Source organism: Prionailurus viverrinus, chromosome D2, assembly GCF_022837055.1.
Source record: "Prionailurus viverrinus isolate Anna chromosome D2, UM_Priviv_1.0, whole genome shotgun sequence".
NCBI lineage: Eukaryota > Metazoa > Chordata > Mammalia > Carnivora > Felidae > Prionailurus > Prionailurus viverrinus.
This window is the reverse complement of record NC_062571.1, coordinates 34,058,312-34,076,759: the sequence shown is the minus strand read 5'-3', so window position 1 is coordinate 34,076,759 and position 18,448 is coordinate 34,058,312. Positions and strand designations below refer to the sequence as shown.

Sequence of the window (18,448 nt, the reverse complement as noted above, 5' to 3'; positions counted from 1 at the left end):
GTAAGTATTCTGCTTGGGAGCTGCTAAATTTCTCACATCTGTGAGCTCATAGTTTTAATCAAATTTGGAAACTTTTTTGCCATTACTCAAATATTTTTTCTGGCTCTTACCCTTCTCCTTCTGGGATTCCTATAATTATACCTATATTAGACTATGCAATATAGTCTCACAAGGCACTGAGGATCCCTTCATTATATTTCAGGGTTTTTTTTTTCTCCTTCATTTTGGATAGTTTTAACTGCTACACACTTCAGTGTCACTGATATTTTCTTCTATAATGGCTAATCTGTTAATTTCATCTATATTGCTTTGCATCTCACAATTTTTTCATCTCTGGGAGTTACATCTGTTTACTTTTATATCTTCTATTCTTCCTCATATTATGCTTGCTTTCCTTTTCCTCCCTGAATATAATGATCACATTTATAATAACTTTTAAAATCCTTGTCTGTTAATTGCACCATCTCTGTCATTTCTAGATCTGTTTCTGTTGACGAATTTTTCTTCTGTTTTTTCCCCCTGCTTTTTCATTACCTAGTCATTTTTGATGAGGTTAGACATTGTTGACTTTTACATTACTGAGTGCTGGATTCTGTTGTATAGTTATTTGCATATTATATCGATCTTTTCAAGTCTTTTAGAAAGGTTCTTAGGACAGACCTAGAGATTCTTTTGTTATATGGCCAATTTGGCCCTACTTGTAAGGTATGTTCTTCTGGGAGTCTACAATGAATGTTCATATATTCAATGATGTCTCTTCTCTGGCTGGAGGGAAGCCAGATGATTTCTGGCCCTGTATGAGCACTAAGAAGTAGTCATTTTACAGTTTCTGGTAATTGTTATTGGAAGTTATTCTAGCCTGCTCTTGTCATTCAGAATTTAGAAAGCCTCATGTTGTGAGCTGAGGTGATATAGGGTCAGTCCAACTTGTTTTTCTTCTCTCAGAGATCAGTCTTGTCCTTACTGTTCAATATCTAAAAACAATTATTTTACATATTTTGTCCATTGTTCTAGTTGTTGACAGCAGGACAGCAATTCCCATAGCAGTTAATCCTTTGTGGATACATAATTTGAATTTTTACATAAAAATTTAAAAGACAGAAATCTCTACTTCTTTAATTCTTCAAAAGTGTAATCTATATTTCCTAAGGAAGAAGAGGCCAAAATAGTAATATGAACTTAGTACATATTAAGTACTATCTCAAGTTTTTAATGTCTAAAGATATTTGAACATTTTCTTTCTCATTTCTAAAAGAATCCTTAGCAATCCAGTCTTTCTTTAAAGTCAGAGCCATTTACATGAGTATCTCTCTTCTTCTATAGGCCATAAAGATGATGACATCATAAAATTCAGTGACTAACTTGTTTACCTGTTTCCCTCCCCTCCATCATCTTTTTCCTATAGTGAAAAAGTATTCAGCCACAGATTTCAAGAAGCAGACAGAGTTAAATTTAAACAGAAGATGTGAATCTTAAACACAAAAGCATGGAAGATTTCACTAAACATCAGTTTCACAGGTAAGTGCTTAGGGGTTACTGTTTTAAAATAACTGAGATAAAGTCAACAGAGAAAATTAAGGTCTTTCTCAGTCACTTTAACTTTTTACACTAAAGATCATGAGGCATTTCAAAGGAGTGAAATATGAAAGCTTTGAGAAACTCTGCACGAAATCCCACATTTCAGAACTGACAAACCTTCATTTTAATACTGCTTTTGAAATGTATCCCCAGGTCTTCTGCTTTCCCACACACTAGATTGTAATGTAAATGTCAGATCTCTCGGTTTGCAACCAAAGAACAATTGCCAAAGTTCCTCAAGTTTAACAATATGTAAAATAGTTGCTGGCGGTAGTAAAGTCACAATGGGTATTTACAAGCTAATGACAGTTGTCAGCTATTATTCTCTAGAGACAAATATTCTTTTTAAGTGTAAATTGCATCAGGTGGTTTGGTTGGGTTCATTTTTAATCTTTTGTTTTGATTTCCATTTCAATAAGAAAAGAAATAATCTAAGTATTTCTAGCACAGTGTACTTCAAAGAAACTCAGGAATTATGGGTCGACCAATATGATTACCGAGAAACAGAACATGACAACAGATTTAGGCATAAAAACAAAAGGGCAAAGGATTTTCCAGACGAAAAAGAGAAGCGCAAGGACAACAGACATTTGGGGTTGAAGAAGGAATACATTAAAAAAAAAAAAAGGTCTTGGGGGCATCAGGTACAGAAAATGTTGCAAAGTATGTGCTTGTGCTTGTTTTTTAGCCAATTGGTAAGTAGGAAAGTTAAATTCACAGTAGGAAATTTATTTGTTGTCAAAAATAGTGGGTAAAATCTCATCCATAATAGATCATCTCATGCATGAACATGAATGTATATATCTTGAGGACTTATGAAAGGGAACTGGTACAATAAGAAAACACATATAGGGTGTTTTCTGCAAAGCTACTTAGAGCTGTACTTTATGTATGATAGATGATTCCAGTGGCTTATGATCTTGTCTGTTTATTTCTACCCCCTTTCTGTATTATTATGAATCAAGAATGTGAACTATAAGCACAGACTTTTAGTGTTAGAAGAGACAGAAATCATACAGAATAATAATGAGGGAGCATAAGACAGGCTGAGGGTGAAACAAGCTAGCATCCACCCCTGCACCCCCACCTCCCCCCACCCCATATGTGTGATATTCCTCAGGCACTGCCCAAGAACAAAGGAAAGGAAACTTGGTTAACTGATAGAGATCACAGTCATACAGGACATGGGTCTCCCATCAGTTTACAAATACCTTAGTAAATTACAAAAAAAAAAAAAAAAAAAAAAAGGCAATCTAATCAATAGCCTAATCTCCAGAAACCTGTAGACTCAGTTTCCTAGAGACCCAACATCACCCCTCCATAGTGATATGGGGAACAAAGGCAGGAAGGAAATGGTAGTAAAATTAAATTTCTTTATGACTTGCAGCCCATTGAGAAATACCTGAGGTAAATACAGAGTACAACATTTCTACAGGAACCCCACACCGTCCTAATGTTAATGCCTTACTAGAGGAAAAACACCTTTAGCTTGACAATAGCAAGGCCTCAGGTATTGTTTAACATATCAAGTCCCTCTGGAGGCCTCCCTTTTGACTTTACCCCCCCAACTTCATAGTATATAACTAGTTACCCATCACAACCTCAGGGCACCTCTTTCTGCACAGGGGTCCTGTCCTAGTGCTTTAATAAAATCACCTTTTTGCACTAAAAACATCCTCAAGGGGCGCCTGGGTGGCGCAGTCGGTTAAGCGTCCGACTTCAGCCAGGTCACGATCTCGCGGTCCGGGAGTTCGAGCCCCGCGTCAGGCTCTGGGCTGATGGCTCGGAGCCTGGAGCCTGTTTCCGATTCTGTGTCTCCCTCTCTCTCTGCCCCTCCCCCGTTCATGCTCTGTCTCTCTCTGTCCCAAAAATAAATAAAAAGGTTGAAAAAAAATTAAAACAAAACAAAACAAAACAAAAACAAAAAACAAAAAAACATCCTCAAGAATTCTTTCTTGGCTGTCGGCTCCAGACCACTCCCCCCATCACCCCAAAACTTCATTACTAATGTCCTTCTTTTGCAGCTAACAATAAAGTCTGGCAAGGTTAAGTGATATTCCTAAATTGACACAGTCAACCCAATGCTAAGTCATTTTGGATCTCATCATTCGCCTAAAAAGTCATTTTCTCCCAGGTCATGTATGATATTAGGTTGCTAAATTCAGTGGGAATTTTGGCCTTTAACTTGCTTGTTTTAGCAATATCTAATGATGTCAACCTGATGAGGGAGTGTGGGGCAAGCTGAGGGCAAAATACAGGCTGGCACCCCACTCCCACCCCACCACGGTGGAATATGTGTGATACTCCTTCTCGGACACTCCTGGCTACCCAAGAACAAAGGAAAGGGGTTTAAGTGCTTGCCATGGTAATGTGGGAAACTAAGGCAAATGAAAAATTAAATTCCCTTACTGCCTACAGCCCATTGACAAGTCCTTGAAACCGGCAAAGTGACCCCCCTCTAGGAACTCAGCTGCCTCCATGATGACACTTTGCTAGGGGCAAAAGAGAACCTTAGCTTAATATTATTGCAACTTCCAGGATCCTGTAAGTATACTTCCTCTATCTCAACTGCCCCAAGAGATATGCTGGCAATCATACTCCAAGCTTATGGCCCCCTGATACACATCTGAAGGGTCTCATGACTGAGGTTTTACTGAACTGTAATAAATGGCATTTCTGTAGCAACAGCTAGCCCCTCAAGGTCCTGGAAACCTTGCTTCCAAAAATACATTAGAGACTCCTCCCAACCTGAGGGTATACAATGAGTTACTGTCTTGACCCCTAGTGCAGCTCTTCCTGCCCACAGGTCCTGTCCCCATGCTTTAATAAAATCACCTTTCTGTACCAAAGACGTCTTCAAGAATTCTTTCTTGGCTGTTGGCTCCGGACCTCATGAATCCCACCATCACCCCAAAACTTCATCAAACCTGCTCCTTCACTTTATAAAAAGCTTTCCTTTTGGTTTCTGTGATTCCATACTCTCCTGGTTGTTTGCAACTTTCTGTCTACAATTTCTCATTTTCCTTCATAGGCTCTTATTCTTGTATTCATCCCTTGAAAGTTTCTACGTGCTTTGTCCTAGGTCTCTGTGCTTCTTAAACCACACACTCTCTAGGCAATCTTATGTCTTTCCCGACTGCCAGCTAACTTCTAAATGTTGATGATGTCCCAAACCTATATTCAACTGTCTGCTGGACATGTGGATTTCCCATATGCACATCTCAAAGTAAAAATATCCTAAAATTGAATTAATCTTCCCTGAACCACCCACCTCTGACATTTTTCATCTCAGTCAGTAATAGCACCATTATTTAACTTTTGCCCAGTCCAGAAAATTGTATGATATCCCTGACTACTTAGAACGAGAACATGACATCCCTCATATCTAATCAGTCACCATGTCCTTTCATTCTATTTTCTAAACAACTCTAATCCTTCAATTCTCTGCATTACCACCATCTTCTTAGTCCAGGTCACCACCACCTTTCTTCTATCAGCTATATTGTAAGTGAATTCCCTACATCATTCCAGCCTTGCTCCTGTTCAAAAAATGATCCATACTTAAGCAGGGTAATCTTTCTTTTTCCACAGAAAACCACTATCTTGAAGTTGGTATTTGGTGTTTAGCAGTCTCATCCATGATATATATACATGCAGGCAGGCAGGCAGGCAGACAAACACACACAGAGACACAGCTTAGTATACAGTATATAGTATAGTGGAAGCCAGCCTTTGAGGTGGTTTTCTATGATCCTTGCCTCTAGGTATTCATATCCTTGTATGGTCGCATCCCACATCAAATCAGGGCTGGTCTGTAAAATCAGTAGAATACAGCAGATGTGATGGTGTGTAACTTCCCAGACTATGCCATAAAAGACTGTGTGGCTTCTGTCTTGCTCTTTTGGATCACATGCTCTGAGGGAACTCATTAGCCACAAGGACAAACCTGCAGCCCTGTGGAGACGCCAACATTGAGAAGAAGTGGAACCTCCTACCAAGAGCCAGTACGAACTTCTCAGCTCATATTGTGAGTTATCTTAGAATCGAACCCTCCAGCCCCAGTCAAACCTTCAGACGACTGCAGTGCCAGCGAGCATGGGATTGCAACTCCATGAGATTCTGAATTGCCCAGCTAAACTGCTCCTGAGTTCCAAATCCATAAAACATGAGATAATACAGGATTATTATTGTTAAGCCACTAAATATTGCCGTAATTTGCTACGTGGTGTTAAATAACTAAATATGGCATGGTTCTTGCGTGTATTTAGACATTACATAAATGGTTGCATTATATTCAACTTTCTACAACTTGCCTTTTATGCTCAATAATGCTTTGACATTTATCCAAATTGAATCAGATTTCTGGATCATTAACTTAAAGTCCTATGTAGAATTTTATTTATGAATATACCACAATTTATTTATCCCTGGGAAAAAAACAGATTTTCTTCTTCTTTATTGTAAATAAAAAGAAGGCTAAGAAAGTTAGCAGCCCTCCTTGTTTTTAGTTTCCAATATAAATTTGGCCAACTTTTCTTTTCCTTTTAGAGCTCTGCATTTCACATTTTACTCCTTATGCCATTTGGAATTTACTTTTGTGAGGTAAGAAGTCAACTATAACAGCCGCATTTATTGAATAGTCTCCCTTTTCTCCTGATGTACAATGTTAATTCTATCACATGTCAAATTCCCGTACATGCAAGGTTTCTCTAATCTGACTCTACGATCTTTCCTTTTGATTATTATGGTTTTAAAAATACATCTTAATACGTAGTTGAGGCAAACCTTCCCCCCTTTTCCGCTCCAAATTTATTTTAGGTATTTGTGTAGTTTTCTTTTTTCATATGAAGTTTTGAATAAATTCAGCAGTTCCTGTTGGGGTTTAGTTTAGATTAGCATTGCACTGGAGTTTATAAATTCATGTGGGGGAAGCAGACAATTTTTACAGTGTTGTCCTCACATTCGTTAACATGTCATAACTCTGCATTTATTTTTATCTTCTTTTGTGTCATTCAATAAAGTTTACTCTTCTTAATATATGTTTTACAGATTTTTTTTTACTAGTATCATGCCTAGATAGCTTCACACAATTTATCTTTAATACTCACTTCTATGTTCATAAATACAATTCCAAAAGCCCATAGGCTTTTTCATTAAATTATATGTTAGACAAAACATAAGATTACTACCATTTAACAGAGTAAACTAAATATTATTTTGGTGATAATAAGGCCCTTCCTTATACATTGTGGCAAAAATATCTTTGATATCAATAATTAACATGTATAAACAAAATGTGCTTGCTTCACAATAACCTCAGAAGAACCTATTTAACTATGAAAAATAGATTATTGAAATTTTCTTTATATTATTCATAATATATTAAATATACTAAGTCTGTCACGTATTAACAGCATTTGAAGAATACTTATGTTGAAAACTTGTAAATTTTACGTAGGAAATAATCTTCCACGGCAATATAAGAAAGCCCAATTATATAATCATAACTTCAGTAGCTTGATAAATCCAGTTGTTTCTTTCTAACCAGTAGTATAAATTCATTTTAATCACATCAACTATGTATTTCATTTTGTACCTTGGGTGAATCAGTATTTGTACAAGGTAATTTCTGTAAACTATGTACAATTTTTGTGGAGTTATTATGGGGCTTAAATAGTAAAAGTTGGAAAAATACAAAGTTATAAATCATCTTTTTATACATGGTGTTATTCGTCTGATGCTAAATAGTTGTACAACCTAGGTACTTCTTGTTAATTCAGGTTCTTTTAAAACGAGTTCATGAAAATCTTTCTCAGAAATGTCAAAACCATTTGTGCTAAGTAAAAGGTCATCCCCTCCCTTTCTTTCCATTCGTGCACTCACTCTACTGAGAATTAAAATTTTCTTTCGCTTTTGTAAAAATGAAATCCTGTCCTAATATAGTACTGTAACATTTTTTCCTTTTAAAACTGATGTTTTTGGTGGTGCTGCTACGAAAGTACCTTTATTAAACCTTGATCCTTGATCCACTTTAATTTCTGGATGATAAACAGAATACAATCCCAAAGTATAGACAGTGGAGTGCAGTAGAAAAAGCATGGTTTTGGAATCTCAGATTTGATAGTCCTCAAGTTCTACCACAGGAGATACCTCAAATCCATGGGCATGTTACTGAATATAACTGTACCTCAGTTTCCTCACAGTGTAGGGATTCTAATACCTCATAGGGCTGCGGAGAAGATTCAATGAGAATATATGAAAAAAATGCCTGCTTTAACAGTTTCTCTTGATTTTCCTAAAAACTAAGGTCTTAAAACCCAAAGTCTAGGGGTGCCTGGGTGGCGCAGTCGGTTAAGCGTCCGGCTTCAGCCAGGTCACGATCTCGCGGCCCGTGAGTTCGAGCCCCGCGTCAGGCTCTGGGCTGATGGCTCAGAGCCTGGAGCCTGTTTCCGATTCTGTGTCTCCCTCTCTCTCTGCCCCTCCCCCGTTCATGCTCTGTCTCTCTCTGTCCCAAAAATAAATAAATGTTGAAAAAAAAATTAAAAAAAAAAAACAAAAAAACCCAAAGTCTAAAAGCATGTAATACGTCCATGGAAAATTTCCAATCATTCCTTTAAATCTCAAGAAAACAAAAGTGACTTGTTCCACTGAGGACAACAAGAAGGAAACCAGTTATTGCTATATAAACCAATTCCATGTTCCTTAGTATTTTTGGATAATTGACCTCTTTGAGACACTGATAAGGGTATGGATTCCTCCTATAGCCTTATTCCCTGAAAAAATTCAAACAATTTATACATAAAAATTTTAGATATAATTTATTTTATTGCATCAGAAACTGGTTTCCTTCATATTGTCTGCTACAGACTAAATTGTGTCTCCCTGCCAAAATTCATAGGTTAAAGCTCTAAATCTCAGTGTGACTATCTGGAGATGGGTCTTTAGGAGGTAATTAAAGTTAAATGAGGTCATAAAGGTGGGGTCCTAATCTGATAGGACTGTGGATTTATAAGAAGGTAAGAGCTCTCTCCAGTCCCCACCATGTGAGGACACAGAGAGAAGGTGGCTATGTGCAAGCTAACAGAGTTCTTACCAGAACCAGACCATGCTGGTACTCTGGCCTCAGACTTCCAGCATCCAGAACTGGGAAAAAAATAAATTTTTGTTGTTTAAGCCATTCAGCCTATGCTATTTTATGGCAGCCCAAGCAGACTACTACACTGACATATTTTTAAAATAAATGTTGACAAAAAACGGACTTCCCTCATTTTAACCCAAAATTAATGGCCATTTCTTATTTTTTAAAGAGATAAAACAAAATTGTACAAGTTAAATAAAATATAAACTTTAATACTATATAAAAAACCATTTCAATTACAAGGCTGCTATTGCTTGGCTTGAATAAAGAAGTCACATAAAGTCACGTAAAGAAGTCATGGTTAACCAGAATATCATCTTTGATATCTAAAAGGTTGTGCCTTTCTGTTTTTGTGAAAAGAAGTTGTGAACACTCAGGGACTCTGAGAAAGATATGGTAAATGTAATCACAGCTCCCTTTGGCAGATGATGATGGTAGGATAGGTGTGTGCAAGGAACTTAAGAATTTTCTAAGACTCTTAGAATTGAATTCATATCACTATTTTGATACAGTATCAAAAGTGAGAAGATTATAAATCCAAAATTCAATTTTAAGGTTTCTGAATGGAAGTAATCTTCAAGAGCTCTGAGGTTTTTCAGTTCTTGTAGAGAAACTGACAAAGCTTTCCATTCATGAGTAGACTTCAGAGAAACTCCCTACCCCCGCAGTTGGAAAATTCACAGGGTTGTCTATTTCTAATTACCAACTTCAGAGCTACAGCTCGGTTAAAAGAATTCATGATTTTTCTACCAAATTCATAATAATGGCCAAAAGGTCTTGAATTGGAAGATTATGCTCATTCATAAGGTCCCAAATATTTCCAAATAAATCAAGGCATAAGTAAACTCTTCCTTTAACTAAATTTTCTCTTCTCTTAAAAATCAAAACTCCTAAAATCTCTATCAAAATAACACCGGCATTCTTCACAGAGCTAGAACAAATAATCCTAAAATTTGTATGGAGCCAGTAAAGACCCCGAATAGCCAGAGCAATCCTAAAAGAGAAATCCAAAGCTGGAGGCATCACAATTCCAGACTTCAAGCTATACTACAAAGCAGTAATCATCAAGATGGAATGGTACTGGCACAAAAACAGGCACACAGATCAATGGAACAGAATAGAGAACTCAGAAATGGTCCCACAAATGTATGGCCAACTAATCTTTGACAAAGCAGGAAAGAATATCCGATGGAAAAAAGACAGTCTCTTCAGCAAATGGTGTTGGGAAAACTGGAGAGTGACATGCAGCAGAATGAACCTGGAACACTTTCTTACACCAACACGAAAATAAATTCAAAATGGATGAAAGACCTAAACATAAGACAGGAAGCCATCACAATCCTAGAACAGAAAGCAGGCAAAAACCTCTTTGATCTTGCCCGCAGCCACTTCTTACTCAACACGTCTCTGGAGGCAAGGGAAACAAAAGCAAAAATGAACTACTGGGACCTCATCAAAATAGAAAGCTTCTGCACAGAGAAGGAAACAATGAGCAAAACTAAAAGGTAACCAATGGAATGGGATAAGATATTTGCAAACGACATGTTAGATAAAGGGTTAATATCCAAAACTTATCAAACTCAACACCAAAAAACAAATAATCCAGTGAAGAAATGGGCAAAAGACTGAATAGACACTTCCAAAGAAGACATCTAGATGGCTAACAGACACAGGAAAAAATGCTCAACATCACTCATCATCAGGCAAATCAAAACCACAAGCTCACATAGGTGAGCTACCACCTCACACCTGTCAGAATGGCTAAAATTAACAACTCAGGCAACCACAGATGTTGGCGACAATGTGGAGGAAGAGGATCTCTTTTGCGCGGCTGGTGGGAATACTAACTGGTACAGCAACGCTGGAAAACAGTATGGAGGGTCTCAAAAAATTAAAAATAGAACTACCCTACGAGCCAGCAATTGCACTACTAGGTATTTATACAAGAGATACAGGTATGCTGTTTTGAAGGGGCACATGCACCCCAATGTTTACAAGCAGCACTATCGACAATAGCCAAAGTATGGAAAGAACCCAAATGTCCATTATCTGATGAATGGATAAAGAAGATGTGGTATATATACACAATGGAGTACTATTTGCCAATCAAAAGAATGAAATTTTGCCATTTGCAACAATGTGGATGGAATTAGAGTGCATTAAGCTAACTGAAATAAGTCAGTCAAAGAAAGACAAGTATATGATTTCACTCATATGTGGAATTTAAGATACAAAACAGATGAACATAAGGGAAGGGAAGCAAAAATAGTATTAAAACAGAGAGGGAGACAAACCATAACAGACTCTTAAATACAGAGAACAAACCCCTCCAAACTGCTGGAGGGGTATTGGGTGGGGGAATGGGCTAAATGGGCAAGGGGCATTAAGCAGGACACGTGTTGGCATGTAAATGGCACTTGTTATATGTAAATGATAAATCACTAAATTCTATTCCTGAAATCATTATTACGCTATATGTTAACTAACTTGGATTTAGATTGTAAAAAATTCAAAAAACAAATAAATAAAAATAAGTAAAAAGCAAAACTCCTGTCAAAAGTTTAACCAAGCAAAGAAAAATTTTCTATTTTGATAAAATCATCTTATGATAGTGACTACTTCTGTGGTAGCAGGCAAGGCTTCTTTTAGGACTCTGGGAAAAGCCTTCAATGCCAGTATGTGCAAGTGAAAAAAAAACCCAAAAAACCAACAACACCCAGTGCATTATTACAATGGGTGGGGCTCCTTTCTTCTCTAAGGCAATATAAATATGCATGTTACTAAGCTTGGAAGATGTACCATCTGTGCAGAGAGTACCAAGATCTTCCTTAGCATCAAAAAAATTTTTTTTCTGGTAGTTATTTTGGCAAAGAAATTTAACAATCTTCCAAAGAAGGTTACAGCCATTAACGTTAACAGATTTTCTAATTTCCGTAAGAGAATCACACATATTTGAGATTTTTTTTTTGATTGTGTCAGCATGCTTATTAACAGACAAAAAGTAGGAACTAAGGCTTTAGAGCAAATCAGTAGCTTCATCAAGTTGTATTCTGAAGGGAAATGGGATAGTTTCCAATTCATTCAAAACTTCCTTCAAAGTATTGGAATAACTGACAGCAATCCTAGATTGGATGACATCATCTGAAATTTGACAAATTTGCTTCTACTCTAAGCTAAGCCAGTTCAAAACTGTCAGCACATAAAGTTTAAAGGTCTTTCCAATTTCATGTGGCAGCTTTTCTCAGCAATGTGAAAGTCAATTTTTATAGAACCTTACAAAAAAGGGTTTTGTGATAGAACAAGTGCAATCACATTTTGGTAGTTCCTAACTGAAACTTCTACTTAAACAAAAAGTCCAAACTGTAAGAAATATTTTTTAAATGGAAACCTATAGTCTGTGTCAGCATTCCCAACTTCATCTTTAGGTTGGTGACAACTCTGCCATATTAAGACCCCAGAGCTTTGTGTTCTAGCATCTTTGGTGATTAAGTGGTTTCATTAGTTTCATTTCTTTTTTGTTGTCAAGTTTTTAAACAGTTGGAAGGAAACACAGTGGTGGGGTAGTTTGTGCCCTCAATATGATGATGACAGTAAAGACAGAATTTCCAAATGTGTATAAAAAGTGGCCATTAGTAAGATGACTCAAACAAATCCTTTTTTTCCCCAAAACTATTTGAAAAGCAACAGGAAAAGCTCTAGAATATACAAAGAATCCTTATAAATCACGACTAAGATGGTCAACTTTTTTAAATGGACAAAAATTTGGATGCTTTACCAAAGAAAATACTTGAATGGTTAATAAGCACATTAAAAGATGCTCAACAGGGCGTCTGGGTGGCTCAGTCAGTTGAGCATCTGACTTTTGATTTCAGCTCAGGTCATGATCCCAGGGGATCACGGGACTGAGCGCGGTGCCTGCTTAAGATTCTGTCTCTCGCTCTGCCCCCTCTCATATGCTCGCGCAAACTCTCTCTAAAATAAAAAAATAAAATAAAAAGATGCTCAACATCATTAGTCATCAGTGAAATGCAATGAAATAATACTGCATATCCACTAAAATATCTATAATCAAGAAGATTGATTCAAACAAGCGTTGGGGAGGATATGGGGAAACTGGAACACTTACATGTTGCTGGTGGGAATGCAAAGTGGTACAGCCACTTTGGAAAACAGTTTTGCAATTTCTTAAAAAGCTAAGCATATACCATATAACCCTACTTTCCACTAAGTACCCAAAGGAAACGGAAACATATGTTCACCCAGACTTACAGGCAAATGTTGATACCAGCAGTATGAACAGGCCAAAATGGAAAACAACCCAAATATCTTTCATTTGGTGAATAAACAAAATGTGATATTTCCATATACCAAAATACTTCTCAGCAATAAAAATAAAGGAAAGAGCTGCAACACCCTATAACAGGGATAAACCTCAAAAGCATTATGATAACATAAAACAAGCTACATGCAAAAGACTACATACTGTAGGAGTCCATTCATATGACATTTTTGGACAAGATTTAATTATTAGAGGCAGAAAGTGGATTAGTGATTGCCTGGGGCACAAGGTGGGAGAAGGGAATGACTGCAAAACAGGAACCAGGGAACTTTTAGGGGTGAAGGAAGTAGTCTAACACTGGATTGTTATGATGCTATGAAATGACAGGTGAATTTTAGGATATGTAAAACATATCTCAATGAAGCTTAAAAAAAAAAAAAGGAACAGGACAGGGGTTCCTAAGTGGCTGTCGGTTAAGCATCCAACTCTTGGTTTTGGCTCAGGTCATGATCTCACCCTTTGTGGGATTCAGCCCCGCACTGGGCTCTGCACTGACAGTGTGGAGCCTGCTTGGGATATCTTTCTCTCTCTCTCTCTCTCTCTCTCTCTCTCTCTCTCTCTCTCTCTCACTGTCCCTCCCCTGCTTGCTCTCTCTCTCAAGATAAACATTTTTTAAAAATTAAAAAAAATTTTTTTTTAATTTAAAAACATAACAGGACAAAAACCAAAGAAGAAAGTTGGGGCAATATTTAGTTCTCCAAACCATCCACAGACCTTAGATTAAGAATTTATATGTTACCAGCGGCACCTGCGTGGCTCAGTTGGTTGAGTGTCCGACTTCGGCTCAGGTCATGATCTCACAGCTCGTGAGTTCAAGCCCCGTGTCAGGCTCTGCTGACAGCTCAGAGCCTGGAGCCTGCTTCAGATTCTGTGTCTCCCTCTCTCTCTACCCCTCCCCTGCTCATTCTCTCTCTCTCTCTCTCTCTCTCTCTCTCAAAAATAAATAAACATTCAAAAATATTTTAAAAAAATAAAAAAAGAATTTATATGTTATCTATACTTGGGTTGATTAAACAGATGGTTATTTATTATTACACAGGAATTGTCAATAGCCCTTTATTACAAAAATTATTTGCTCTCTATTGTATGAAAATCTTACATCTTTTGTTAACTACAAAATAAACACAACTCTCACCACAATTCTCAAAACAGGGTTAACTGAATAGCATCACATTCTGGATAGAGAAAGGAAGGCAGCTAGAAGGCGCTATTTTCCTTATTCTTATGGTAGCTCACCCTTGACACTTTCCCAAAAGCTTAGGGGACAATACGTCCTGGGTTACACTATGAAAATCTGTCATGAAAACTCTGGTTGCCCCCTTTTCATTCTCAAAAGTATCCTGGGTTGGATGATAAATTATACATTCAACCTGTCTATAGCAGAATTACTCTCATCCTTAACTTTCATTAATGTGAAGAGGAACACCCTAAAGGCTTTGGAAATCTTAAGCAGGTATAAACAAGGCTTTGGAGATCTTAAGTAGGTACAAACAATACAGTCATAAAAATTTTGCGTAGTTTTATAGTTGAGGATGGGGGCACAATGAAATTAAAATGAGAAGCCCCAAACCACGGTTCTTAGATTAGAGGTCTTTAACACTACCACAAGCACTCTTTATAGAGTAAGTTGTTCTGGTGGATAAGAACTATTTCTGCAGGGTAAGTTGTTTTTCTCTCAGAGGTGATAACTATTACTATCTCCATTTCACAGATGAGAAAAGAGGCTTTGAGAAGCTAATGCCCTTGCCTAAAGATATAAGGTGGTTAAATAGTGAAACTGGGATGTAAGCCTAGATCTGCTTGACTCCAAAGCTTGTCTCTTACTTAACCTCTAAACATAATGCCTCTCATGAAAGGGAACATGTGCACAGATATGGGTACGTACCTGTGCACCTGTATACAATGTATCTGAGGTTGAGGGCCATGAGATGAGGAGTCCATGAGTTGGTTTGAGGGAGTCTTTATCATTAAGAAATTATGTGTAAAATTTCCTATGTGTATGTGTATGTATGTATGTATGTATGCATGCAGATATATAGAGAGAGCTTTCACCAGATCTTTAAAAGTATTTGTGACATAAGAAAAACTAAGAACCTTTAGATTGCTTTGGTAAGAAGGTTAAACATTTAAAATAATTTATATCTGTTATCTGAGCTATTATAGTCATAAATAGAAGATCGGTCAAACAACATAATTAACATGCAATTATTGAGAGGTACTTTATATTAGGCATATATACTAGGTATATAAACATAATGTGGTATTTTAGATTTTGTACTTTTTAAAAATGATTTGATAAAGAATATGATCCGGCAGTCTCAACTAAGAGCAGTAAATGATCACAGAGACGGCTGGCTAAAAGTAGCTATGTATTAAGCAGAGTTTTCTCATACACTATACAGACCTAAGGTAAAATTAGCTTAGAAGTAAAAATAAGAAAGATGTATAATTTGCAGATAGTATGGGCAATGAGTTGCATTAAACCAATTATGTGCTTCTATTTTCATATTTTACTAATATGAATTGGTTTTCTTAAGAAGGACAATAGTATTGGTAGGAATTTGGGGACCCACACTTCTTTTAAAGTATGTATCCCTTCAGCTTTTGCAAACACCCCTTATGCAACATACAGTCAACCTACTAGCATTTATGTCCTGGAATAATATTCATCTAGATATCCCAGTACAACTGTAGCACTGTTACATTACTGAAATACTTCCATACAGAATAATAGCAGCTGCATTAAATTTAAACAGCTTTGAGGGGGAGGGTTCTGGTAACACTTTAAATATCGATTCTGATCAATAACGGGGATCCTAGGACTCTAAAAATTCTGCTGAGATTTCGTTGCTTTAGGTGTCTTTAAGTTTGCTAGATGCTCTTTTGATGGTTGCTTTGCCTATAAATTTAATGTTTATAAGGTTGAAATTAGAATTCTATCAAACTAAACTTTATACAGAGGAAATATATTAACACTCAACCCTATTAAGCAAATAATATAAACTGTGAGTGTCCAATACTGAGTGAGAGAAATGACAAGAAGAGCTGTAAACATATCCCTCCACTACTGCAACAACAGCCTCCGTCCTGTTGTCAGTTGGCAGCATTATGGACTTTTACAAAGGACTGCATGTGGTCCCCAAGCATCGGTTCATTCTTCCTCACATCAAAGAAGGATAGTACCATCAGGGAAGAAAAAAACAATCAGGCAGGAGGTTGCAGATTTTGAATTGCTTCTTTCTAGGCCCTGATGACGTGAAGGGGCTGGAGAGTTTGATCACGATACATAGAATAAAGACCCAGTGGTTAGGAAATACCAAAGATGGTGCTTCTGTGATCTTCACATTACCTTTGTCCCCAATTTTAAAACATAAATGAAGAGATGAGATAATAACATTCCTTGATCTATGAAAACTGGATGGGCCTATTAGCTTTTCTTTCTGATTTCTCCTCTAAATTCACTATATCTTCATTCAAATTTTATTTCTCTTTAGCATTGTCTCCCCCTGCTTCTCTCTCTGACTCCAAGTGCATCTGAAGTGAAAGAGTAGGATATGTAAATTTGTATGTTAGTTAGAGAATGAGAAACACTGAGTTAAGAAAAAGAAAATAGACATAAAAAATGGATTTGCCAAAACTCACCATCAGAGGGCACAACAGTACTGCAATAAACAACTCCCAAATTCTGCCAGGAAGAGAGCCTCGGGTGCACCTAGAAAACACAAAAAGACACATCCACTGTCAGGACACAGTAACGAATGTGAAATTATGTGCATACAGAAATAACTTCCTGGTTATTTAAGCAATGCGTATCCGTTGTAGAAAAGTTTAAAAATATACTTTAAAGAAGTCTCTCAAACTCATACCATCCTAAGACAACAGTGATGAACATTGTGGCTTGTTTTCAAGATTTTATACAAACATATTTACATACACACACATCACACAAACTGTTTTTTCATCTGCTTTTTAAACACTTAATATTTGCTTAAGCGCTATCCAGTCAAAAGTGAAGCTTTTGTGCTTCCTTTTCTTGCTAGCGTTTACACATGCATTGCCTTCATAACCACGTGTAAGCCAGTTATTTAAGTAGCTGTATCATGAATTTGCTGTTATTGGGTAGAAATCTCATCTTTCTGTTCACTTTCCTTTTTTTTTTTTCTTTCATTTTTAATTTGGTCAGGGAGCCTCACTCCTTGAGTCCCTAATAATTTCCTTTTTTTAATTTAAGAAGGAAATCACTCATAATCTTACTACCTTCTCAAAGAGCAGTGTCATTTAAGATTTAGATCTGGAATTTAGTTTCACGCAATTAAACTAAGTTTCAAAAAGAATATTAAATATGTTTCTGACTTGTCAAATGATTATATTTATCCCTTTGTATACTTTCCCATTCACAGAAAGTATTTAAAAATTTTTTTTCATGCTTATTTATTTTCAGAGAGGTAGAGTGTGAGTGCACATGCTGTGCAAGTGGGGGAGGGGCAGAGAGAGAGAGAGAGAGAGAGAATCCTAAGCAAGCTCCACACTGGCAGCACAGAGCCCCATGTGGGGCTCCATCTCACCAACTAAACCGTGAGATCATGACCTGAGCCAAAATCAAGAGTCGAATGCTTACCCAACTGAGCTACCCAGGTACCCCTTCCAGCCACAGAAAGTATTAAAGGAAGGCATTAAGCGACTAAAACACAATATCTGCCTCTGAGCCAGATATCATATTCCATTCCATGAGCCCTAAAAGAAAAATCATTTAGGACTCTATGACAAGACATACCTTAACACAACCATGATGCATAACAGACTTTATATCCTTCATGTGAACTTCAGTTCCCACCTCCTTCCCACTTAGGAAAACATGCAGAAATATGAGACTGACATTTACTAAAAATGTAAATACAGTAGTCTCCTCTTATTCACAGGGGCTATGTCTTAATTTTATAGATCAATGGATTCTATGCTCACTACCAATACTTTAACTATAGTTTCCCCTTTCATGTCTTGGTTGGCTGAATTTCATCCTGTAGAAGTAGGGTTCATGAGAATAAAGTTCTCTGAAACTTGGCATGTTAAAAAATGTCTTTGCGCCTTCATATTAAAGAATTATTTGGATTGGCATAAAATCCCTAAATAAATGTTTCTTTGAGGAAAGTATTAGTTAAAGGGTTAGTGTTGAACCCCGCTTTGGAAAAAACTGAGGCCAACCACTTCTCTGGGAGAGCTGAGCTCTCTTGGCTTTGTTGGGGATCTGGAACCATAGATCTCATCTCTCAGGGTCTTCTCACATACACATTTTATCTTCATTAGGTCTGGTAAACCTTTTTTCATATATTGTGCTTTAGGATTGCAGAGATCTCTCTGGTTGCAAAGATGGAGCTTGCTTTCTTATTCACTTT

The 18,448-nt window shown here is 37.0% G+C and overlaps 1 protein-coding gene across 5 annotated transcripts in view; it reads right to left on the bottom strand.

Moving 5' to 3' along the window:
- The window catches only part of MCU (mitochondrial calcium uniporter), a 208,440-nt gene that overhangs the window by 28,364 nt on the left and 161,628 nt on the right, over positions 1-18,448 (bottom strand). For all 5 annotated transcript variants that reach the window (XM_047825917.1, XM_047825916.1, XM_047825918.1 and 2 more), the window contains one exon: positions 16,698-16,767. In XM_047825917.1, the coding sequence (XP_047681873.1) occupies positions 16,698-16,767 (70 nt within the window). The remainder of the gene's footprint in view (positions 1-16,697; positions 16,768-18,448) is intronic.